Consider the following 24,564-nt stretch of genomic DNA (forward strand, 5'->3'; position numbering starts at 1 on the left):
CCACAGAACAGAGGTGGTTTGTTCAGAGAGGCACCTTCCCCAAAAAAACTTTTATCAGCCATCAAAAGATTTTAAAAAAAACCAAAAATCAAAGCTTGAGTAATTTTCAAGAACCTTGCTCTTGATGCCAATTGTTAGGATTGATGGCTAGAACAAGAGGGGGGGTGAATTGTTTTCGAAATCTTTTCACAAATACTTTGCTTAGAATGAAACTTTCACAATCAACTCAGAAAAGTAATTCAGAGAGCTAATCAAAATACCAAATATAAATAGATACCAATATTTTAGTTGGTTAAAATAACGATTCAACCGGTGTTTATGACAACGAAAAATATCAAATAGTTATGGAGAGAAGAGATATAGAGAATTACACACAAGGTTTATACTAGTTCACTCTATCCAAGAGCTACATCCGGTCCTCAGTCAAACCACTGAGTATTTCACTATGCAACCAATAACAGATTACACATACACCACACAAAGAGGTGACTTTGAATCCCACAAAGCCTACTCACCCTCTTTACACACATCCAACACCCCAAGCCAGAATCACACTGACTTTACAGGATTTTACAACAGTTTTACAAAGAGTAATATGAACAAATACAAGAACCAAAACAGGGTTAGAAAACACCTGGAATCACAGGACACCAGAAACCCTATTGATCAGTTCTTTGAATCACAACAAAGCTCAAAGGAAATTTTGCTAAAACTTGGTAAAACACCTTTTCACAAACAGTTGGTAATCTCTCAAATCAGTCACAATCAGAGTATCAAACTTTTTTGTTTCATCAATCTTTTTACGTTTGAAAGAAGACTCATTTTATAAACCGTGAGAAGCTACCGTTTAAGGCAGATTTGAAACAACCATATTAGTTAAAATAGGTTTTCAAAAAAACTGTTACGAAAACATACATTTATTCGGTTAAAACCACGATTTAACCGGTTGAATGGTTTTGACAGTTATACAACTGATTCAAAAAATAGCTTCAAAACACCTTTGCCAGCTAAGTGACAAACAACCGATTATCTCGAAACTTTAATCCGTTGTTTTTCCCTTTGTATGGAAAAACACTTTAATATTTAAAACAGATTGAAATAAGCTTTGTTTGAGAATCAAGATTGATCTTACAAAGACTGTAAACCCCATAACTAAACCTAGACCTAAAATATAACACAACTTCAGGCTTCATGAGTATTTGATACATCAAAGCTTCCCATCTTCAACAATTCTGGCTTGAGGTGTTGGTTGTGTGCAAAGAGGGTGAGTAGGCTTTGTGGGATTCAAAGTCACCTCTTTGTGTAGTGTATGTGTAATCTGTGATTGGTTGCATAGTGAAATACTCAGTGGTTTGACTGAGGACTGGATGTAGCTCTTTGATAGAGTGAGTAGGCTTTGTGGGATTCAAAGTCACCTCTTTGTGTGGTGTATGTGTAATCTGTGATTGGTTGCATAGTGAAATACTCAGTGGTTTGACTGAGGACTGGATGTAGCTCTTTGATAGAGTGAACCAGTATAAACCTTGTGTGTAATTCTCTCTATCTCTTCTCTCCATAACTATTTGTATTTTTCGTTGTCATAAACAACCGGTTGAATCGTTATTTTAACTGATTATTATTCTGGTATCTCTTTCTATTTGTGAATTTGTTGGCTTTCTGAATTGCTTTTCTAAGTTGATTGTTAAAGTTTCATTCTAAGCAAAGTATTTGTGAAAAGATTTCGAAAAAAATTCACTCCCCCCTCTTGTTCTAGCCATGACTCCTAACAGTGAGTTCAGATTGGCGAAGATCCGCCGCCTCCAAGTAAAGGGCAGTCTCGAGACGTTTGAGATCTTTGACTTCAAGGGCTTCTTGGCTAGCTGCCTTCCTCGCCTTCTGCATCCTAAACAAGGTGAGGCTGGATGCTACGAGGATGTCCCCGAGGCATTTGGACGCATGCTCCAGCAAAGGATCCTCCTCCATGTTCTCCAACCTCTCTTGGTTTTGGAAGGACTGTAAGGCTCGTTGGAGGAAGGCAGGCAGATCAGCAAGAGGTGCCTCGCGATCAGCCCCTGAGGCACTCTTCCCTCTACCCTCTTGCACCACAAGGTCACGAGGGGAAGAGACACTAGGAGGGTGCTCTCTATAAGATGGGGCGCGATCATCCGAAGCTAAATTTGCAGGGATTGCAACATCAACTTTCCTCTTCCTTTTGAAGGCGAGGTCTGAGCAGGTGTCCTCGTCTTCAGAGGCAGCAGCCTCAACCACCCCCTTCTGCCTTTGGTCTACTGGGGTTGGGGCAAAAAGGTCGGGAGAAGAGGTGGTAGGGGCAGAGGCATCGGCAGTAGAGGGGCCAGGAGCGACCTTGAGTTGAAGAGCCACCGCAGCTAGCTGCCTCCTCTTCTCAGCGTTAAGAACCATGCCTGCACAAGAAGATGAGATACATAAGAATTTGAATCAAGTAAAGCACACAAGCAAAAGAAACATGAGCAAAAGTAGAGGCAAACAAGTACCAATGTAACCCTTAAGGGCCTTAGGGCTGAACTCGAGTTTGATAAGTTCAACCGTGTTAAACGGTGCTTGGAGGTCGGAGAGGAGGTCGCACACCTCTCGTTCCGATGGGGGTAGGTTCTCAAGGCGTATGGGCTTCTTGAGCTTAGGTTTCTCTGCTCAGTAGAGGGGAAACCCGTCCAAGAGGTTGGGGTCACTCCTGTTGCTTCGAACCTTGAAGAACTTCCCCTTGAAGCCTTTGTATGACTGCTGAAAGAGCGTGAATAGAACACTCCCAGCAACTCCGTTGAAGCTTACCCACAACTTCTTGTCAGGGCTTTTAGCTTCGAAGAATTACAGGAACACGTCCACTGACGGTGTATGGTCGAGGCAATGGCACAGGATCGCGAAAGCCCTAACGAACGCCCATCTATTTGGGTGTAGTTGAGTGGGGCGACGTTGACTTCGGGGAGGAGGGCTTGCTCGAAGGGAGTGAAGGGAAGGCGCAGGGAAAGTCTTCGAAAGACATTCGAGTAGATGAAGCAGAAGGGTCCCTCTGGGTCCGATGATTCGTCAGAACACACGGGTTCACCTATCCTACAGGGCACAACCCTCACGAATTTATCGTGCTCTTTCCCAAAGACACGGGACTTATGGCAGTCTTGTTTCTTCCTATAGGTTGCAATGCTCGCAAAGGAGGTAAAGCTGGAAGTTTCCTCTAAGAGGTTGTTTGGTGCCCAGCGATGCATGGATTTATAGTCAAGAGAAGAAGGGTTTGAGTTTGAAGTTGAGTTTGGAGTGGAGATTGGAGTTGAGTTTGGGGTTGAAGTTGGAGTAGGGTTCGGACGAGCCATCTTAAAGAGAAAAGCTAAAACAGAAGAAGAAAAAAACGAAGGTTTAGAGAAAGGAGCTAGCACGCTTCAGAAATGCGAAAAACAGACAGATGCAAAAATTTATAAAGTGCAGAAAACATAAACAGTCCCATAATAGTTAATGCATGTTATGAGCATCAGATGTTGACATCGAACCTCGGTGGTCCGGTCGCATTAATGGGCCACGCAGGTGGGCACCAAAAATAATAATGAGATATCATTCATGTGAAATAGGGACCTAAGTCATGAGAGGATTCATGCATGTGGTGTGTATAACACGTTCAGGTTTAGCACAAGTAAATAATTCTTGGAGGCGCTAAGGCCTGTTAGGGTTAGGGTTTCCAAGGATAGACTGCATGCATGGCACGTGAATACTTAGGGCACCCATAGAACAGATGGCCCCACAACACTGGTACATGAGTTGGTACCCAGGCGGCCATGCTGTTAAGATTTTACACTCCAGAAGAGGCAAATCCTGTGTCAGGGTTGTGCTAAGCTTGTGCAACGCGCCACATTATGCCTCACCAGTAACCCTAATTCCCCTAAAGAAAAGATCCTCACGGGAAAGGGAGTTGACCTAGATACAACCTATATAAAGGGTGGTAAGAACCCTAGAAAAGGTACGCCGTTTCTAAGACTAAAACTGCTTTACATACTTTACTATTTCTTAGCCCAATACTGACTTGATCGTCGAAGTGCAATCTGTTAGAATATATGGCTTTAAACAATAGGGGGGAGTAAATTGTTTATAAGAGATTTTTGTAAACTTTGAAGGTATAATGAAATTCAATGCTGAATTATAGAGAAAAGAATCAAGGAAACCAATACCCAAAACTGTTTTAAGATGATATCAGAAAAACAATCGGCTGTTTTGTGGAAACAATTGGTTGTTTTTATCAGCAGTTAATAAAAACAACTTAAAACAGATATATGTGAGATTAGGGAAAGAGAGAATCACACAAACAGATTTATACTGGTTCATTTTTACACCAAGAGCTACATCTATTCCCCAGAAACCACTGGGTAATCCACTATGTAATCCACTTGCCCGTCTGCTATGGACACCCTTTTTTGGTAATCTGCGAACACCTGCAAAGAAGTGAACAAATGGGCGCCCTAGCGGCCATTTGCACTCCGACGCTCAAGTCAGCTAACAGGAAACACCAAAACTCTGCACCTTCGTATCGGAGCACCGTGAAAGACGCTCTGAAGGTGGTAATGAACTGTATATTGTGTGATGGCAAATTTCATGAAGGTCTTCTTGAATCATGTAAGATATGGTGCGGAAGCTATGGATGTGTGTGTGCAAGATCCTCCTAAGAGTGGTGTTGATCTTGAAGGTGCATGATGTGTATGAATATTGGGAGGTTCTGCCAGCCCAAGGAAAGGAGAAGGATGTGAAGTTTAGAGCCTAGAGTTCTAGGGAGAAGCAAAGCTTGGCACAAAATGGCAACATAACTTTACTCACAGTAAACTTTGAAAATACAAGAGATAGCCTGATGGCAAATTTCATGAAGTTCTTCTTGAATCATGTAAGAGATGGTGCGGAAGCTATGTATGAGTGTGTGCAAGATCCTCCTAAGAGTGATGTTGATCTTGAAGGTGCATGGTGTGTATGAATATTGGGAGGTTCGGCCATCCCAAGGAAAGGTGAAGGATGTGAAGTTTAGAGCTTAGAGTTTTAGGGAGAAGCAAAGCTTGGCACAAAATGGCAGCATAACTTTACTCACAATAAACTTGGAAAATACAAGAGATAGCCTTCCTATTTATAGGCTATAGAACCGTAAAAGCTAAGCTAAGTGTAAATGAAATGAGAGCCAGATGAAATGCAAGTATGACAAGGCACATGGCTCTTGCTCATGACCGGCCAAACAAAATAGATTCTAGAATGTTCACTCATTTATGCTTTCTACACTACTCTAATTACTAAGCACCCCTAATGGGCCTCCATGTAACAATTACAAGGTTTCCCAAAACAGTAGCTTGATCCATGTGTGGTGAGCTAGACGGTCTAGGATTCCTTCTAGATGCTCCTTATGTAGCCACTCCTCATCATGGCCTAGACGCTCCATTTGAGACTAGACGCTCCTCATCATGGGCTAGACGGTCTAGTCTTGGAAGCTTTGGCTTTCATAGTGTGGTGAGCTTGGGCCCTCCTCCATCATCCCCTCCCTCTTGAAAAGGATTTGTCCTCAAATCCAAGGCTTTTGCTAAGGGGATGGTTGTGGCTGGATGGTGCCCATCATCTCCTCCTTCTTGAGAAGATCTATCCTCAGATGTGCATTCTTGATCTCGGATAGCAGCCTCTTGCTTCGTCAACGTGTGTCCTCCCGGATCAAATATCAATCTATGTGAATCTTGAAACAAAGCAAAGGAGTTAGGGTGAGTCTTTGGAGAACAAATAATTGTGTGAAGTTGCCATTTTTTTTTCTCTTGTTTTGGCCAACTTCCCACAATACCTCCCTTTTGAGGGTTGTAGGTGCCCTCTAATCCTCTTATGTTTTCTAAAATTTCCAAAAGTAGTTACTTTTCCCTTAGGCATAATCCCTTTAAGAAATGGTAACAACTTTAAAAAGGAAAGAGGACATTGGGCACATACAACTTCAAATGGAGAAATATGAGTAATCTTGTGGACTACTCCATTGTATGCATGCTTATAAGGGAAAGGATTCTTATCCCAAGATTTGTGAATGTCTTTCATGATTTCGTGAAGCATAGAAGGAAAAGCTATGTTTGCAAATTTTGAAGCTCTATCATTTGAAAATAAATCATGGAAGCTTGTCACGTTTCTTATGATGTGTTTATCCACATCCATGAAGAATGAAACAAGACCTTTTGTCGTCCTAAGAAGCTCTAATTTGAAATGTGTGTCTTCCCAAGGATCTTTTACAAAAGGTGAAGGAGTATAGAGTTCTTGGGACTTTGCTTTAGGTGTAGTTTGAAAACAAGAGTTATACCTAAAGTAATGTCTTTGAACTTCTTTTCTCATGGGTGACAAAAGTTTTCCTCTTAAAAGCTCTAGAGTTTCATCAACTCTCATTTGCCCCATGAGTTCTCCTTCTTGTAGACTTTTTCTCTTATGTGCAAAGAGAGTCTCGTTGGTACAACCATTGTTTATGAAAATTTGTATATTTTGCAATGGTTGTCTCAATAAGACATGGCAAGTTGTTCTAGGCACTACTTCATACAAAAATTGGTAGGTGCTTATAGATAACTTGTCATTCTTTTGGGGATATCTTAACACATTTGAGATATAGTCTTGATCTATGCAAGCTTCTTTTAAAGACTCTTCTTTTGTGCTCATGCTTGCAAGTGTTCCTTTACAATAGGAAAGGCTAGGTTGTTCAACAAGAAGCATGTTTGTAAAGGTATTTTCAATGTGCTTGACTTGTGGAATGACCTTGTGGGAAGGAACACTATTCTCCCACGCCTTTTGTTTCCCAAAATTTTTCTCTTTTTCTATTTTTTCTTCATCCCTTTTGTGTTTCATTTGTATTTGGTCTTTTACCACTTGGGAATGTGGTAAAGGACTAAGTACAAACTTTTTGTGCTTGTGGATGAAAGAAATCTCATTAGTTAGACCATTATGCGAGGTTTTCTTATCAAATTGCCATGGTCTACCTAATAAGATGTGGCAAGCTTCCATAGGTACTACATCACATAAAACATTGTCTTTGTAGTTACCTATAGAAAACTTGATTTCCACTTGTTTGTCTACACGTAGTTCTCCATCCTCATTGATCCATTGTAAATTGTACGGTTTTGGATGAGGAACTACTTGTAGTTTTAGTTTTTCAATAAATCTAGTGCTACAGCAATTGCAGCATGATCCACCATCCACAATAAGAGAGCATATATTTTCGAAAACATTGCATCTAGTATGAAAAATGTTCTGCCGTTGTGTCTCAGTGGATGCACTAGGTTGATTGTGGAGGATTCTTTGACTCATCAATAAGTCCCCATCCAAAGGATTTATTCTCTCTCCTTCCCCCTTTTCTTGTATACTAGGTTCATCCTCACCACTTGTGTACTCATCTTTTCCCTTTAAAAACAAAACCCTTTGGTTTGGACATTGCGCTTGCACATGCCCTCTTCCAAAACATTTAAAACACTTGGTGTCCCTAGCACGGATGTATGGGGTGGAGGCATCTTTCACTAAGGGTTTGGTAGTTTCTTTGGATTCGTCTCTAGGTGTACTACCCTGCCTTTTAAAGTCATACTTGGGATAAGACTTGGAGTAAGAACCCACCCTTTGACTTGAAGTTTTGCACAAATTTTGTTGTTCAACTTTAATGCAAAGTTGAACCAAATCATTCAAGTCTTGGTAGGGTAATAGTTCTACTCTATCCCTTATCTCAAGGTTGAGCCCACTTAGAAACCTAGATATGGTGGTGGTTTCTTCCTCTCTAATGGATGCTCTCATCATGTAGAGCTCCATTTTTTGCCTATACTCTTCCACACTCAAGTTCTTTTGTTGGAGTCTTTGGAGCTTGTCCATCAACTCCCTATGGTAGTAGGAAGGTATGTGGCGACGTCTTAGGGCTCCCCTAAGGTCATTCCAATATTCTATGGGAGGCTCCCTATGAAGACGTCGGTCTCTCTCTACAGAGGTCCACCAATACATGGCATTGCTTTGGAAACTAAGGGTTGCTAAGGGTACCTTCCTCTCTTCACTTACCCCATGGCAAGCAAAGAGTTGCTCGACTTTCATCTCCCAATCTAGGTAGGTCTCTACATCTTCCTTGCCATAGAAATGGGGTAGGTCTACCCTTACTTCCCTTGGGCTCTCTTGCTCCCTTTGTCTAGTTCTTCTAGGTGGTGGTTGGTAATAGTCATTGATTTTAAGGCTTCCCTCCCCTAGAAACTCATTACTTTTAGAATGGGATGCATGAGTATGAGTTTTTATTTTATTTTTGGGATTTCTCTTCTTGGGCTTTAGCCAATTCATTAATTTTATTCTCATTCTCCAATTGTCTAAAAGAAATCATTTGTACAGCTTGTGAAACTTCTTTTAAAAGAGATTTTATAGATTTGACTTCACTTTCAATAGACTTTGGAGAGTGAGGAGGAGAAGACATGGCTAAAGTTTTTGTGTATATAAGTTTTTACCTTAAGGAAATTTTGGAAACTTAAAGAAGGTAGTTTTCCAGGTAAGGGAGGTGAGTCACAAAGGACTACTTAAGTACCAAGCCTTTGCCTTAGCCAAAAACTATCCCTCAATGTCTTCACACAAAACTTCCTCTTAGTAAACTACTTAGAACACAATTAAGTTGAGAAATCAAAACTTTTTTTTTTTCAATGCAAGAAAACAATGTATGCTAACTAATCAACAAAGCTAGACGGTTTATCACAAACTTAACAAAATAATCATGCAAAGTGTCACTAACTAAGCAAAAGAAAAGACAATTACAAACAATTAACAATTGCTAATTAAGAATTCTATACTAGTCGGCCCTAGGTGAGGCTTCTTGGACACTTTGAGCCCTTGAAGACACACTCACCGTCTAAATCGTAATTAAGAGGTAATTAACACAAATTAAGTTGCAAGGAAATTAAGAAAACTCCCTTTGTTGATCCTCTTTTTGCTAAATGCACTTCCTTGTTGTCTTTGCTTGTTGGCCCTCCAAGTGTTTGTAGTGTTTTTCAAGAAAGCTTGTTTCGGCCTTGGCTTTGTTTCCCCTTAGAAGGAAGGTTTTAATTCTCCAATTCCAGCACCTATCAAAAGACTAGACCTTACCCAAGTCAAGTTTCCATTCAATTAAGCACCAAAGGAGAAATAAATTCCAGCACCAAATTAGAGGTCAAAGAACAAAAGCAAGAAACAATTTAATTGAATAAAACAGTACCAACAAAAGGAGTTAGATTATGACAACTAGAAAGAGGGCCAAGAAATATTAAGCAAGCAAATAAAAGGTACCAAAATAAAGGTAGGCACACAAAAGAATCCTAAGAATGGCACTAGAATTAGATGACCAAATAAAAAAAACAGCACCACTGGAAAATGTTGTGGGCCAGAAACGTGTTTTTCCCCAATTTATGCTGAGCTGTGTTTTCAAGATATGATTCTGAAATTTGATATGCAAGATATTCAAGATCGTAGCTAAAATCTGGCTTTGGAATCACTCAAAACGCATGCACCAATATTTTTTAATAAATTTTGCAATTTTGGTGTTCAGTTACGCTAGCTGTAGCGCCTCAGATTTGCACATTGATTTTAAAAGATTTATCATTTTTTTTCTGTTGATTCTTTTGGACTAGTTCTTTTTTTGTCCTTTCTATAACACTTCAAGCTTGCATATTCCAGAGAATCAAAATTTTCCTATATCGTTGATGACTTGCTTGGCTTCCGGCGATTTAGCCTCCTCCACAGTCTTTCCTACCCATGGGTATCGGGGGGCGGCGCCATCAGTGCCTTATACTGGCGACGCCATCTGCGTCTTATACTGGCGACGCCTCATCTTGGCGATGCCTCCTTCTGGCGACGCCCTATCTTGGCGACGTTCCATCTTGGCGGCATCTCCTGTTGGCGACGCCTTGCTTAGGCGATGCCCACGTTTGGCGACGCCCCTTCTTGGCGACGCCTCATCTTGGCGACGCCTTATCTTGCGACGCCTGACGCTGCCTTGGGTCTTTGTCTTTTATCTCTTTAACCTTTGGTCTTACACTTTGAGTGGGAGGAGGAAAATTGAGACAAAGTTTTCTTGAACCCCCGAGAGGGAAAAAGAGTGTCCCCTTTACAATCTGTATTTCGTTACTCAGTTTAACTGAAATAAAATTTTAAATTGGCCGCATTCCAGCTGCGTGGAATGGGACCTCCTTCCAAAGTCTCCAGATCGTAAGAACCATTCCCCTTGGTTTTGGTGACTCTAAAGGGTCGGGTCATTTGGGAGATAACTTATTCTCTAGTTCATATGGGTGAGCCTTCCTCATGACTAAGTGATGAGAATAAAAAAGATGTCTTCAATAGAAGAAATGGACAAGGGCCAAAGCATTTAAATTTCTTCTTATTAGTCTTTGCAAAAGATGAGGCCCAAGCCCAAAGCCCAAGCCCAAGAAGATCCAAGCCCAAAGGTGATGGCATTTTCATGTGTTCTTCTTGAATCAAAGTAGAAAATAAGGTGCGGAAGCAATGGGTGAGATGATCAAGACCCTCCTAGGAGTTGTGTTGGTCTTGTAGGTGCATGATGAGTATGGTGTTTGAGTGGTTCGGCCAGCTCAAGGGAGAAGGTGAAAGGATTGAAGTTTAGAGCCTAGATTTCTAGGAGAAGTAAAGCTTATGCACAAAAATGGCAGCATAACCTTACTCAATTAAACTTGAAAAATACAATGAGATAGCTTTCCTATTTATAAGCTATCTTGGACGTAAATGGTAAGCTAACTTCTAAGGAAAAGAAAACCAAAATTAAATCTAAATGCTAAGCCATGTGCCATGTGCAATGACCGGCCACACAACCCTAGTTTCTAGAATGTTTCCATCAAAAGTGCTTTCTACACTATCCTATCTACTAAGTACCCCTAATGGGCCTTCATGTACCAATTACAAGGCTTTCCCAAACCGTAGCTTGATCCATGTGTGGTGAGCTAGACGGTCCTTCTAGATGCTCCTTATGTAGCCACTCCTTATCATGGTCTAGACGCTCCATATCTTAGGCTAGATGCTCCTCTTTGAGTCTAGACGCTCCTCTTCATAAGCTAGACGGTCTTAGCCTTGGAAGCTTGGCTTTCATAGTGTGGTGAGCTTGGGCCCTCCTCCATCATCCCCTCCCTCTTGAAAAGGATTTGTCCTCAAATCCAAGGCTTTTGCTTGGGGGATGGTTGTGGCTGGATGGTGTCCATCATCTCCTCCTTCATGAGAAGATCTATCCTCAGATGTGCATTCTTGATCTCGGATAGGAGCCTCTTGCTTCGTCAGGATGTATCCTCCCGGATCAAATGTCAATCTATGTGAATCCTGAAACAAAGCAAAGGAGTTAGGGTGAGCCTTTGGAAAACAATTAATTGTGTGAAGTTGCCATCTTTGTTTTTCTCTTGTTTTGGTCAACTTCTCACAATATCTCCCTTTTGAGGGTTGTAGGTGTCCTCTAATCCTCTTATATTTTCTAAAATTTTCAAAAGTAGTTACTTTTTCCTTAGGCATAATACCTTTAGGAAATGGTGACAACTTTAAAAAGGCAAGAGGACTATGTTCACATACAACTTCAAATGGAGAGATATGAGTAATCTTGTGGACTACTCCATTGTATGCATGTATAAAAGGAAAAGGATTCTCATCCCAAGAATTGTGGGTGTCCCTCATGATTTCGTGAAGCATAGAAGGGAGAGCTATGTTTTCAAATTTTGGAGCTCTATCCCTTATTTTTGAAAATAAATCATGGAGGCTTGTCACTTTTCTTAAGAAGAGTTTATCCACTTCCATGAAGAAAGAATCAAGACCTTTTGTTGTCCTAGGAAGCTCTAATATGAAATGTGTGTCTTCCCAAGTATCTTTTACAAAAGGTGAAGGAGTATAGAGTTCTTGAGACTTTGCTTTAGGTGTAGTTTGAAAACAAGAGTTGTACCTAAAGTAATGTCTTTGAACCTCTTTTCTCATGGGTGACAAAAGTTTTCCTCTTAAAAGCTCTAGAGTTTCATCAATTCTCATCTGCCCCATGAGTTCTCCTTCTTGTAGACTTTTTCTCTTATATGCAAAGAGAGTCTCGTTGGTACAACCATTGTTTATGAAAATTTGTACATTTTGCAATGGTTGTCTCAATAAGACATGGCAAGTTGTTCTAGGCACTACTTCATACAAAAATTGGTAGGTGCTTATAGATAACTTGTCATTCTTTTGGGGATATCTTAACACATTGGAGAAATAGTCTTGATCTATGCAAGCTTCTTTTAAAGACTTTTCTTTTGTGCTCATGCTTGCAAGTGTTCCTTTACAATAGGAAAGGCTAGGTTGTTCAACAAGAAGCATGTTTGTAAAGGTAGTTTCATTGTGCTTGACTTGTTGAATGACCTTGTGGGAAGGAACACTATTCTCCCACGCCTTTTGTTTCCCAAAATTTTTTTCTTTTTCTATTTTTTCTTCATCCCTTTTGTGTTTCATTTGTATTTGGTCTTTTACCACTTGGGAATGTGGTAAAGGGCTAAGTACAAATCTTTTGTGCTTGTGGATGAAAGAAATCTCGTTAGTTAGACCATTATGCGAGGTTTTCTTATCAAATTGCCATGGTCTACCTAATAAGATGTGGCAAGCTTCCATAGGTACTACATCACATAAAACATTGTCTTTGTAGTTACCTATAGAAAACTCGATTTCCACTTGTTTGTCTACACGTTGTTCTCCATCCTCATTGATCCATTGTAAATTGTACGGTTTTGGATGAGGAACTACTTGTAGTTTTAATTTTTCAATCAATCTAGTGCTACAGCAATTGCAGCATGACCCACCATCCACAATAAGAGAGCATATATTTTCTAAAATATTGCATCTAGTATGAAAAATGTTCTCTCGTTGTGTCTCGTTGGATGCACTAGGTTGATTGTGGAGGATTCTTTGAATCATCAATAAGTCCCCTTCCAAAGGATTTATCCTTTCTCCTTCCCCTTTTTCTTGAGTACTAGGTTCATCCTCACCACTTGTGTACTCATCTTTTCCTTTTAAAAACAAAACCCTTTGGTTTGGACATTGTGCTTGCACATGCCCTCTTCCAAAACATTTAAAACACTTGGTGTCCCTAGCACGGATGTATGGGATGGAGGCATCTTTCACTAAGGGTTTGGTAGTTTCTTTGGATTCGTCTCTAGGTGTACTACCCTCCCTTTTAAAATCTTTCTTGGGATAAGAGTTGGAGTAAGAACCCACCCTTAGACTTGAAGTTTTGCGCAAATTTTGTTGTTCAACTTTAATGCAAAGTTGAACCAAATCATTCAAGTCTTGGTAGGGTAATAGTTCTACTCGATCCCTTATCTCAAGGTTGAGCCCAGTTAGAAACCTAGATATGGTGGTGGTTTCTTCCTCTCTAATGGATGCTCTCATCATGTAGAGCTCCATTTTCTGCCTATACTCTTCCACACTTAAGTTCTTTTGTTGGAGTCTTTGGAGCTTGTCCATCAACTCCCTATGGTAGTAGGAAGGTATGTGGCGACGTCTTAGGGCTCCCCTAAGGTCATTCCAATATTCTATGGGAGGCTCCCTATGAAGACGTCGGTCTCTCTCTAAAGAGGTTCACCAATACATGGCATTGCTTTGGAAACTAAGGGTTGCTAAGGGTACCTTCCTCTCTTCACTCACCCTATGGCAAGCAAAGAGTTGCTCTACTTTCATCTCCCAATCTAGGTAGGCCTCTACGTCTTCCTTACCATAGAAATGGGGTAGGTCTACCCTTACTTCCTTTGGGCTCTCTTGCTCCCTTTGTCTAGTTCTTCTAGGGGGTGGTTGGTAATAATCATTGATTCTACGGCTGCCCTCCCCTAGAGACTCAATACTTTGAGAATGGGATGCATGAGTTTTTTTTTTATTTTTGTGATTTTTGTGATTTCTCTTCTTGAGCTTTAGCCAACTCATTGATTTTGTTCTCATTCTCCAATTGTCTAAAAGATATCAATTGTACCGCTTGGGATACTTCTTTTAAAAGAGTTTTCAAAGATTGTACTTCACTTTCTATAGACTTTGGAGAGTGAGAAGAAGAAGACATGGCTAAAACTTTGTGTATATAGGTGTTTTACTTTGAGAAAGTTTAGGAAAGTTAGAGAAGGTAGTTTTCCAGGTAAGGGAGGTGAGTCACAAAGGACTACTTAAGTACCAAGCCTTTTCCTTGCCAAAAACTATCCCCCAATATCTTCACACAAGACTTTCTCTTAGTGAAACACTTAGAACACAAATAAGTTGAGAAATAAATGCAAGAAAACAATGCAAGCTAACTATGCAATCAAAGCTAGTCGGTTTAGCACACAAATTAAACAAAAATAAACATGCAAAACGTAGTTATGAAAGCAAAAGAAAAGCAATTACAAACAAGTAACAATTACTAATCAAGATTGCTATACTATTCGGCCCTAGGTGAGGCTTCTTGGACACTTTGAGCCCTTGAAGACACACTCACCGTCTAAAACGTAATTAAAAGAGGTAATTAACAATAAACCAAGTTGCAAAGGAAAATAAGAAAACTCCCTTTGTTGTTCCTCCTTTTGGTTAGTGCACTTCTTTGTTGTCTTGATTGTTGATCTCCTAAGTGTCTGTAGTGTTTGTTTCAAGGAAGCTTGTTTCGGTTTTGGCTTTGTCTCCTCCTTAAAATGTTGGCTTTAATTCTCCAATTTCCAGCACCTATTCACAAGGGCTAAACCTTAAACCAAGTCAAATTCCATGCACATAAGCACCAAGGAAGAAATTAAATTCCAGCACCCAAAAGAGAGGTCAAGGAACAAAAGCAAGAAACAAATTTAATTGAAAGAAAACAGTACCACCAAAAGGATTTATAATATGACAACTTAGAAAGAGATTCAAGAAATTAAAGCAAACAATTAAAGGTAATCAATAAAAGGTTGGCACACAAAAGAATTCCTAAAGAAAAGCACTAGATTAGATGACCAAATAAAAAAACAGCACCACTGGAAAATGTTGTGGGCCAGAAAACGTGTTTGTTCCCCGATTTATGCTGATCTGTATTTTTGGAATTTGGCTCTGAAATTTGTTATGCAATATATTCAGGATCTTATCTAAAATCTGGCTTTGGATTCACTCAAAACGGATGCACCATTTTTTTTTAATAAATTTTGCAAAATTGGTGTTCGGTTAGGCCAGCTGGAGCGCTCAAGATTTGCACTCTGATTTTGTAAGATTTATCATTTTTTTTCTGTTGCTTCTTTTGACCTAATTCTTTTTTTGTCTTTTCTATAACACTTTAAACTTGCATTTTCCAGAAAATCAGAATTTTTCTATGGGTGGAAATATTTTTCTGGGTTAAAACAGCCAAAACAGAGAAGGTGTAAACAGGGGAATCTGAAAACTGGAAACAAAAACAGCAAGATACCAAAGTTTAGACACAATGGAAATTTGTGAAATAGAATTGTGTATGATCTAAACACAATATGAACTCAAACTAAAAATTAAAAAGGCACCAAAGGATCAAAGAACAGCAGATTCAAACAAATTAAAGAGACCCAAAAGCAAGAAACAATCAAGCCAATAATAGGACTACTAAGAATTGTTGACAAATATGGATTCACATGACTTGACACAACATTTATAGATTCAGAAAATTAAAGACTCAAAGCATAATATGAAGCAAAATTAAGAAAGCAATAAGGACTCAAATTCCTAAAAGAAAACAGCCACTCAATGGTGTAAGGAATCCTATCACAAGCTGCACAGAATTTGTTCAAGATCAATTGAACAATTGTGCTTTGGTTGGATCTTCCATAAGCACACCAAGAACAATTTAAAAAGTAAAAAACAGTAAGACAAGTATGGAATTTAAATGACAATATGAAATAAAGAAGAACTGAAAATTTAAAAGACCAAGCTACTCATCTTGAAGAACCAAAAGCTCATGATACCAAATGATGGCATTTTCATGTGTTCTTCTTGAATCAAAGTAGAAAATAAGGTGCGGAAGCAATGGGTGAGATGATCAAGACCCTCCTAGGAGTTCTGTTGGTCTTGCAGGTGCATGATGAGTATGGTGTTTGAGTGGTTCGGCCAGCTCAAGGGAGAAGGTGAAAGGATTGAAGTCTAGAGCCTAGATTTCTAGGAGAAGTAAAGCTTGTGCACAAAAATGGCAGCATAACCTTACTCAATTAAACTTGAAAAATACAATGAGATAGCTTTCCTATTTATAAGCTATCTTGGACGTAAATGGTAAGCTAACTTCTAAGGAAAAGAAAACCAAAATTAAATCTAAATGCTAAGCCATGTGCCATGTGCAATGACCGGCCACACAACCCTAGTTTCTAGAATGTTTCCATCAAAAGTGTTTTCTACACTATCCTATCTACTAAGTACCCCTAATGGGCCTTCATGTACCAATTACAAGGCTTTCCCAAACCGTAGCTTGATCCATGTGTGGTGAGCTAGACGGTCCTTCTAGATGCTCCTTATGTAGCCACTCCTTATCATGGTCTAGACGCTCCATATCTTAGGCTAGACGCTCCTCTTTGAGTCTAGACGCTCCTCTTCATAAGCTAGACGGTCTTAGCCTTGGAAGCTTGGCTTTCATAGTGTGGTGAGCTTGGGCCCTCCTCCATCAAAAGGGGCAAGGCCAAGCATTAAATAAAAGAGCATCATTTGAATGACTCTTGTAGGAGGTCTGGATATTAAATAAATAGGTGTAAATGTATTAGAGAGTCACATTGTCCATGTGACTTAGTAGGGGGGTGTAGGCGTAGTTTTTTAGGAGGTGTCATAGTAGAAAAAGGTCACACCTCCCATGTGAGTTGTTTTTGGTGGGAATTTCAAATGAGTTTCATTTGAATTTTGGAAGAGCTTCAAATGAAAAATGTCAAAGCAAACCACACTCACTTAAGAACAAGTCTCCACAAAACTTTAGAATAACAAAAAGTCAAGCAAGAAAAGGTATAAGCAAGAAAAGCTAAACCAAAACAGAAAGCAATATATGACAAACTGGAAAAGAATATGAATAAAAGACAAGCAAGAAAATAAGGAACTCAATGAATAAAGAAGGCACACCAAAAGAGTCCTAAAGAAAAGTACTAGAGTAGATTTAAGAAACAAAAAAAACAAGCTACTGGAAAATATTTTTTTGTATGCAAACTGTGCTATGTTTACAGATTTAACTGGAATGATTGAAAGAGAACTGGAATGTGAAAAATTAACCACAGAAACTTCAATGTCTCAACTCAATAATGGCACTGGAATGAGTTTAAAACAGTAAGCCAATTGAGAGAAATAAATTTTTCAAAATCGCTGCCCAATTACCGTATTTTTTTCGGCAGAATTGTACACTTTTCGTATTTTATTTATCATTTTTTGTGTACTTGGAATTTTTGAGTACTTCTTTTTGCTATGGTTTTGTAACACTTTGAAGAGTGTAAATCCAAATTTCACAAATTTCCAGTGAGCCAATTAATTGCAGTAAATTGAAAACAGTAGCACGTTTGTAAGAAAACAGTGTATCCTATTTTGGAATGAAAAACAGTATGATGAACTAACAAAGACATAATGGAAATTGTGTAAAGGAACTTGTATAGAATGAAAATACAAGCATGAACTCAAATCTAAAAAGGAAAATGCACAAAGGATCAAGCAATAAACTTCAAAAACAGAGAGTAAACCAAAGCAAGAAACAATCAAAGCAATAAAAGTACTACAAGAAGTAATGACAATTATGGAATAACATGACTAAGACAAAACTTGAAATGATTCAAAAAGGAAAATACTCAAACATATGATAGGCATCATAAAGGAAAACAGCAATAAAACTCAAATTAAGCCTAAAAACAGAATTACTAATCACAAAACAGAATCAAAGTGTCCAGCAACTAAAAAATTTTTTTGCACATAACCATGGCTCTAGATACCACATGATATGAGTTGCATTGAACATAGACACTTTAGAACTCTTAAAAACAACATTATAGGAAAAGGATAACAACAATTAAAGGATCAAAGAGTGCTTGAATAAGGAAAACGAAATCAGAACCACAAAAAAACAACAAGCTGAAAACAGAATGGTTGCAAAGAAGCTTAAGGAGTTATCAATGGAGACCAAGCCTTCTAAAATGATGATCCAAACTCATTATGAGTGCTATTTCCTTGTACACAACCTTAGAACAAGATACAAAACGTAATTGAAAACAGAAACACCAAGAACCGAACAGAAATTGAAGAATAAGCTAAGAAACACAAATTCAAACGGTGAAAAGGATGAAGAACATTAAAACATTGGAAACTACCGATTGAAATTGCAAGAGATGAAAGAATGAACACTTACTGAATGAAGCTTGCTGGATTTGAGAATTTGGAACTGCATTCACGCCACTTGGAGTCTTGTTCCAAGATAAGTGAAAGGTTGCCGCCACTTGAAGCTCACTATTGGCACACAAGATAAGGCAAAGGAAGAAGAAAACAACAAGACTCACAATTTCTCTCTAAACTTGAGTAGAGTTTCTCTACTTCTAATTTCCAATTCTGAATTTTACAAAGGCAAGCACCTTATTTATAGCCTAAGAGGTGCTGAAAAATAGGTGGGAAAATTCAAATGAAACTCATTTGAAATTCCCACCAAAAACAAGTCACATGGGAGGTGTGACCTTTTTCTACTATGACACCTCCTAAAAAACTACACCTACACCCCCCTACTAAGTCACATGGACAATGTGACTCTCTCTAATACATTCACACCTATTTATTTAATATCCACACCTCCTACAAGAGTCATTCAAATGATGCTCTTTTATTTAATGCTTGGCCTTGCCCCTTTGGGCTTGGGCCTCATCTTTTGCAAAGACTACTAAGAAGAACTTTAAATGTTTTGGCCCTTGTCCATTTCTTCTATTGAAGACATCTTTTTGATTCTCATCACTAAGTCACCAACCTGGAATTGTCGGGGCTTTACCTTGGAGCTATACTGTCGCTCCACTCTTCTCTTTACTGCCTCGGCCTTTATTCTTGCTTCCTCCCTGGCTTCGTCTAGTAAGTCTAGGTTCACTCGCCTTTCTTCATTGGACTCTTCAGCCACAAAATTCTGGTAACGTGGCGAGCTTTCGTGGATCTCGACTGGGATCATCGCATTTGACCCATATACTAGACTGAAAGGCGTTTCCATGGTGGCGGATTGGCGGATTTGCCCCTTCAAGGCCGAACGTTGTGTATAGTTCTATGTAACCCTTCGTTCCTACGCGTTCCCCAGAAAAACCGACCACGTGATCGTTGTAGGGCATCATTTCCTCTTCCGGGATTCTCATGGCTTTGAAGGTCTTCCAGTACAATATGTCGACCGAACTTCCTTGGTCCACGAGGGTTTTCTTGATTGTAAAGTTGTCGATATCCACTGATATCACCATTGGGTCGTCCTGTGTGGGGTCTATCCCCTTGAAATCTTCATCTGTGAACGTAATCGGTGGCATCCTCGGCCAGGCAGAGACGAGGTTTACTTGGTGGACGGCCCGCAGGTGCTTCTTGCGTGCGCTGTTGGAACTGCCTCCACCAGCGAACCCTCCGGCTATGGTGTTGATTACCTCTCGGCCCCTACGAGTGTCGTCTTGTGGGGGGTCGTCTCTTCGTCCCCGTCGGTCTCCGCGCCTATCACCCTCTCGTGGGCCTGGGGGGGTTCGGTCTCTTCTCCTAGGCGTTTGCTCTTTGCATGGGGAGCTACACGTTTCCCGGGTACTACGCACAAAGCGTCTGAGGTGTCCGACTTGAATGAGCTCTTCTATTTTGTCTTTCAGAGCTTGGCATTCCTCGGTGGAGTGGCCGGTATTCTTGTGGTACCGGCACCTTTTGCTGCGGTCGGCGTTTTCTGGACTCAAGGCCCTTCGGGGTGGTGGTATCAACTCGGCACTTAGGGCCTCTTGCAAAATTTTGCTCCTATCCGCGTTCAGAGGCGTGTAGCGGGGTCCTCGGTTGTCCCTTTTTTGGTCCCGGCCAGTCCGTGACCTTCCTTGTCGTTCCCTGTCCTCCTTCTTTTCTCCACTTGCCTCGGCCCGGGCGTTGTTCCTGAATTCGCAGAGTTCATCTAGCTGCGTGAATTTCGCCGCTCGGCGTCTAAGGTCATCAAGGTTAGTTGCGGGCTGCATACACAGGCTATCGGCAAACGGACTGGGTCTAAAGGCGGTCAGCATGTGGTGCATTGCCACCTCGGGGCTGAGGTTGCGAATGCTCATAGCGGTCTTGCTGAACCGGTCGATGAATGTTCTGAGGGATTCTCCCTTCTCTTGGCGAATGCCGACTAGCGCTATGGATGTTAGATGGTGGAAGCGGCTTGTTGCGAACTGGACATCGAATTTTGCTATCTGGGTCTCGAAACAATCTATCGAATTTGCGGGGAGTTTGGTGAACCAGATCAGAGCCCCTCCCTTTAGGGAGGTGGGGAAGACTCGGCAAAAGACCGCGTCGTCCGTGGTGTACAGGCTCATGTGTGTTGTGTATGCGTCCACGTGCTCGTTGGGGTCGGTCGTCCCATCGTACCGATCCCTGTTGAAGCCTTTCCATCTGTCCGGCAGAGGGGTATCCACGACGCGGTCAGTAAAGGGATGACGCCGATCCGGGCCCGCCATGCCGGTAGTGTTGCCCGTTTTGCTAGGATAGGACTCCCCATCCATCTCTAGAGTGAAGTCATTTTTCGTCTCTTTCTCGGCCTAGAGGCCGGCGCCGGTGGCATAGGACTTGCCGGCCTGGTTGGTCATGGCGAGGGACGGCACCCCTTCGACCATCTTCTTCATTCGTTTATTTTCTTCTTGGAGGTTTTTGATTTCCTCCTCGTTCTTCTTAGCGGCCTCCTCGTGCGCCTTCTTCATCTCTGCTAACTCCTTCTGAAGGGCCATCATCATTGCCGTTTGGCCTGCCTCGGTCATGCTTGCCATGCTGCGGGTTGATACCATCTACTGATATGGCTTCTTCTGGCTCTCCTCGTCCCCACGGTGGGCGCCAATTGTTCTCGAACTAGCTTGGGGACTGGGAGAACTATCGTCTTCAGGTGTCACTCGGTCGATCGTATCTCACGTTCCTCCTTCTTCCTTCTTCGTCGAACGGTTCCTCAGACTGGTGGGGTACCTGCAGATGGCACTCCGACGCTCAAGTCAGTGGGGTATCGTATTCGGCAAGTTAGAATACTGTAGATAATGACGTACCTTCTTCCTTGGAATGCGTGATATTTATATTACCTTGATGAGCCCTTGCTGTTGGGCCGGATTAGGGGGTTGTTTAGCGATTAGGGTTGGATTAGGTCGTTTCCTAACCATGGGTTTGCCTTTGCTAATCGGGTCAACCTTTGACTTGAGCATCTTATGTCGGTCGGCCACATGTGCCACGTGGTCGACCTCGTACCTTAAGGTGTGGTCTGGTTGCGTAGGTTGACCGGGTCAACAAACCGGTCGGTCATCCCAGTACACTTTCCTTCCTCGGGTGCGTCCGCGTATGTGCTGATGCGGGGTGTCTTCATTGTATCTTGAGTCAAAGAACGATGACTCCTTGGTCTCCCTCTCGCTGTACAAATGTGGAGGACGTCCACCCTGTTATCTTCCACGAATTTTCGCGGAGCTTTGAGCGTCTCTTGGATTACTGTCCTCTGTCTGCCCCCCTTGCCTGAGCTGGCCAGCTTGGCAAGCAGGTCAGCTCTGGCATTCTGATCTCTCGGGACATGTACTAGTTCAAGAGCGCTAAATGCTCCCTTCAGCAGCTGGACGTACCTTAAATACGCCGCCATTTGTGGGTCCTTAGCTTGAAATTCTCCTGAGACTTGCCCTGTGATCAGCTGTGAATCATTCTTCACCAGGAGGTTTTGCGCTCCCATCTCCTTGGCCAGGAGCATCCCTGCGATCAGTGCCTCGTACTCAGCCTGGTTATTGCTCGCTTTAAAAGCGAACCGCAAAGCTTGCTCGATTAGCACACCATTAGGTCCCTCTAAGACTATTCCTGCTCCACTTCCTTGCTGATTGGAGGAGCCATCGACCGAGAGCAACCACTGCGATCCCGACTCCACCTCTTGGTCACCTCCGGGTGATAGCTCTGCAACAAAATCCGCATATACCTGTCCTTTGATAAATCCTTTGGGTTCGTACTGGATGTCAAACTCTGACAGCTCCACCGCCCAGCGAACCATCCTTCCAGCAACGTCAGGTTTCTGCAGTACCTTTTGTATGGGGAGGTTCGTCATCACTACTACTGTTAAACTGTGAAAGTAGTGGCGGAGCCTCCTGGCCGAGAATACCACGGCCAATGCTGCCTTTTCCAACGACTGATACCTCGTCTCTGGGCCTTGTAAGGCCTTACTCACAAAATAGATGGGCCTCTGTACTTGGTCTTGCTCCTGGACTAGCACAGAACTGATGGCCCGCTCTGTTACCGCAAAGTATAGTCGAAGGGGCACGCCTGCCACTGGTTTGAACAGGACGGGTGGTGTCGCCAAGTACTCTTTCAACTTGATGAAACTTGCAAAGCGACTATTTCTTTTGAGGCACTGGAAATAGGGGTGTCCTTTCTCCCCTCCTGCAGAAACGAACCTTGATAATGCTGCCATTCGCCCTGTCAGTTGTTGCACTTCCTTCACTGATGTCGGGCTCCTCATAGCGATGATGGTTGCGCACTTATCAGGGTTTTCCTCAATTCCTCTTTCTGTAAGCATGAAACCTAAAAACTTTCCTGCCTCAACCCCAAATACACACTTCTCAGGGTTCAGCTTGAGGCGATATTTTGAGATGGTGGCAAACAACTCTTCCAGGTCTGCTGTAGCAGTAGCTACATGTCCCTGTCATGAACGTTGTTTTACCCTCGTCCCTCGGGTGCATCTTGATCTGATTTGTTCCGTCCGGTTGACCTGGGACGTCTTCGTGCGCGGCCTCAACCGTCAGCTAAGGACTCCTTCCCACTGGTTACCTGCGGATTCCTGCAAAGAAGGACAAAAAGGGCGCCCTAGCGGCCGTTTGCACTCCGACGCTCAAGTCAGCCAGCAAGAAACACCAAAAGACTAAGCACCTCCGTATCGGAGCACCGCGTATGGCACTCTGAAGGTGATCAAAGGGAAACTGTCTAGTGTATATTTTCTCGTTCTGGCCAAAAACCCTTCCCTAGTCCCTTGTGCAAACCTTAAGGCTCGAGCAAGCAACCAGAGCGTTTCTGGAAAATTAGCCAAAAGTTCCAACCTCGTTCCCAACATTCTCGGCGCTATTTAAACTACCCAAGCATTTAAAGCGCCTTAAAGAGCTTTTAATCATAAAACGTAACGCACTTAATTAACGCGTCTAATTAGAAAACGTAGCGCATTTAAGACGTTGAAACGCTTGGGAGCCTTTATAGTACCTTAAACGCTCGAAACAGAAACTGTATTAAATGACTTTAATTACCTGGTACCTGACTAAATGGTGTTTCTATTCTGACCTGGCTGTCGTACACGTGGAGGGCCTCACAGCGCCATGACCCCATCTGGGGACGTTTCTACGTGTGAGTCCTCCTGCTTGGGAGTGCTACTGCGCAAGGGGTGACTTTTTGGGTGCCAACTCATGCCCCCAATCATCTAGTCACTCACTTTGAGAGCGTATCTGCCTTCCTCTCGTACCCTGCACCTGGCTACCTTGGGCGTGACCCTCCTCTTGAGTCGTATGTGTCCCAAAGGCGTCTCTAGGGCGGCAGGGGTACTTCACGAGTCAGGCTGCCCTACATCTGGTGCTATCACTATGGCCTTGAAACCACCTTTCTCTTTTCTTTATCACTACCCCGGATTATCGGGACCTGAGGCCTTCCCACGGCGTCGCTCCCTCCATGGTCTTTCCTACCCATGGGTATCGAGGAACCACACTGTGGTTGCCTTGCCTTAGCGATATTTGATCTTGGCGACGCCCTGGTTGGCAGCTTGCCTTGCCTTGCCTTGCCTTGTTCCTTGTAAATACTTCAGATTCATCCAACTTGTTTCTAAAAACCCATTTGCATCCAATGATGTTATCCACTGAAAGATCCCTTGGAATTCTCCATTCCTTTGGCAGCTCTTCCTGTTGTAAAATTTCAACCTGTTGTTTCGTAGAATAAATCGGTTGTTTTTCTAGACAGGATTCCAGCTTCTCCAAGGTGATGTTCTGCTCATATTCTTCTGCATAAACCTTTGTAGAACCTTGATCACTATGAATGATTTCATCAAACACCACATGGACAAACTCCTCCATAGTTATAAGCCATCAACAACACCAGATCAAACTCTTTATTCTTGAAGTTTCTTTACATAGGTCATAAGTTTTGACTTGTCAAGAATACGAGTAAGGTGTATATGCTCTTGAACCATAAGCATCACTTTGATCATTCTTCATCATAGCACCTGTACTTGAAAGGTCCTGTAACATAGAATTGATGCATATACAAAGCAAGTATAGCAGCAAGATAACAAGACACACACAAACCAATTTTTTGCATATACAACATTAGCAGAAAAACCAGAAAAATTGAAGTAATCAAGTGCTTTCAAGTGTAGAGAAGCAACAACATAATGCATCAATTTTTAAAGCTATCTTATACAACCAAATCAAGCATAAACATCTCCCCCTATTTGCTCTCACAAATAGACAATGAGAAGGG

At 41.7% G+C, this 24,564-nt stretch overlaps 2 protein-coding genes across 2 annotated transcripts; both read right to left on the bottom strand.

Annotated features, from left to right (window-relative positions):
• Positions 1 to 19,016: 19,016 nt before the first annotated feature.
• Positions 19,017 to 20,561, bottom strand: LOC137817276 (uncharacterized). The gene has a single exon (XM_068620528.1). The coding sequence runs from the start codon at positions 20,559 to 20,561 to the stop codon at positions 19,017 to 19,019; it is 1,545 nt and encodes a 514-aa protein (XP_068476629.1).
• Positions 20,562 to 21,331: 770 nt separating this feature from the next.
• On the bottom strand, positions 21,332 to 24,158 carry LOC137817277 (uncharacterized). The gene is made up of 2 exons (XM_068620529.1): positions 23,889 to 24,158; positions 21,332 to 22,750 (listed from the first exon to the last, which is right to left on the bottom strand). The coding sequence occupies exons 1-2, from the start codon at positions 24,156 to 24,158 to the stop codon at positions 21,332 to 21,334; spliced, it is 1,689 nt and encodes a 562-aa protein (XP_068476630.1).
• Between the last annotated feature and the right edge of the window lie 406 nt (positions 24,159 to 24,564).

The sequence above is a fragment of the Phaseolus vulgaris genome, unplaced genomic scaffold (assembly GCF_000499845.2).
Source record: "Phaseolus vulgaris cultivar G19833 unplaced genomic scaffold, P. vulgaris v2.0 scaffold_27, whole genome shotgun sequence".
Lineage (NCBI taxonomy): Eukaryota > Viridiplantae > Streptophyta > Magnoliopsida > Fabales > Fabaceae > Phaseolus > Phaseolus vulgaris.

Bases quoted from the DNA above. Each gene is read 5' to 3' on its own strand.
- LOC137817276 (XM_068620528.1), bottom strand. From the start codon at position 20,561: ATGGCGGGCCCGGATCGGCGTCATCCCTTTACTGACCGCGTCGTGGAT.
- LOC137817277 (XM_068620529.1), bottom strand. From the start codon at position 24,158: ATGGAGGAGTTTGTCCATGTGGTGTTTGATGAAATCATTCATAGTGAT. The intron at 22,751-23,888 runs GTATTTACAAGG...CGTTCATGACAG, and splicing joins ACAAGTTGGATGAATCTGAA to GGACATGTAGCTACTGCTAC.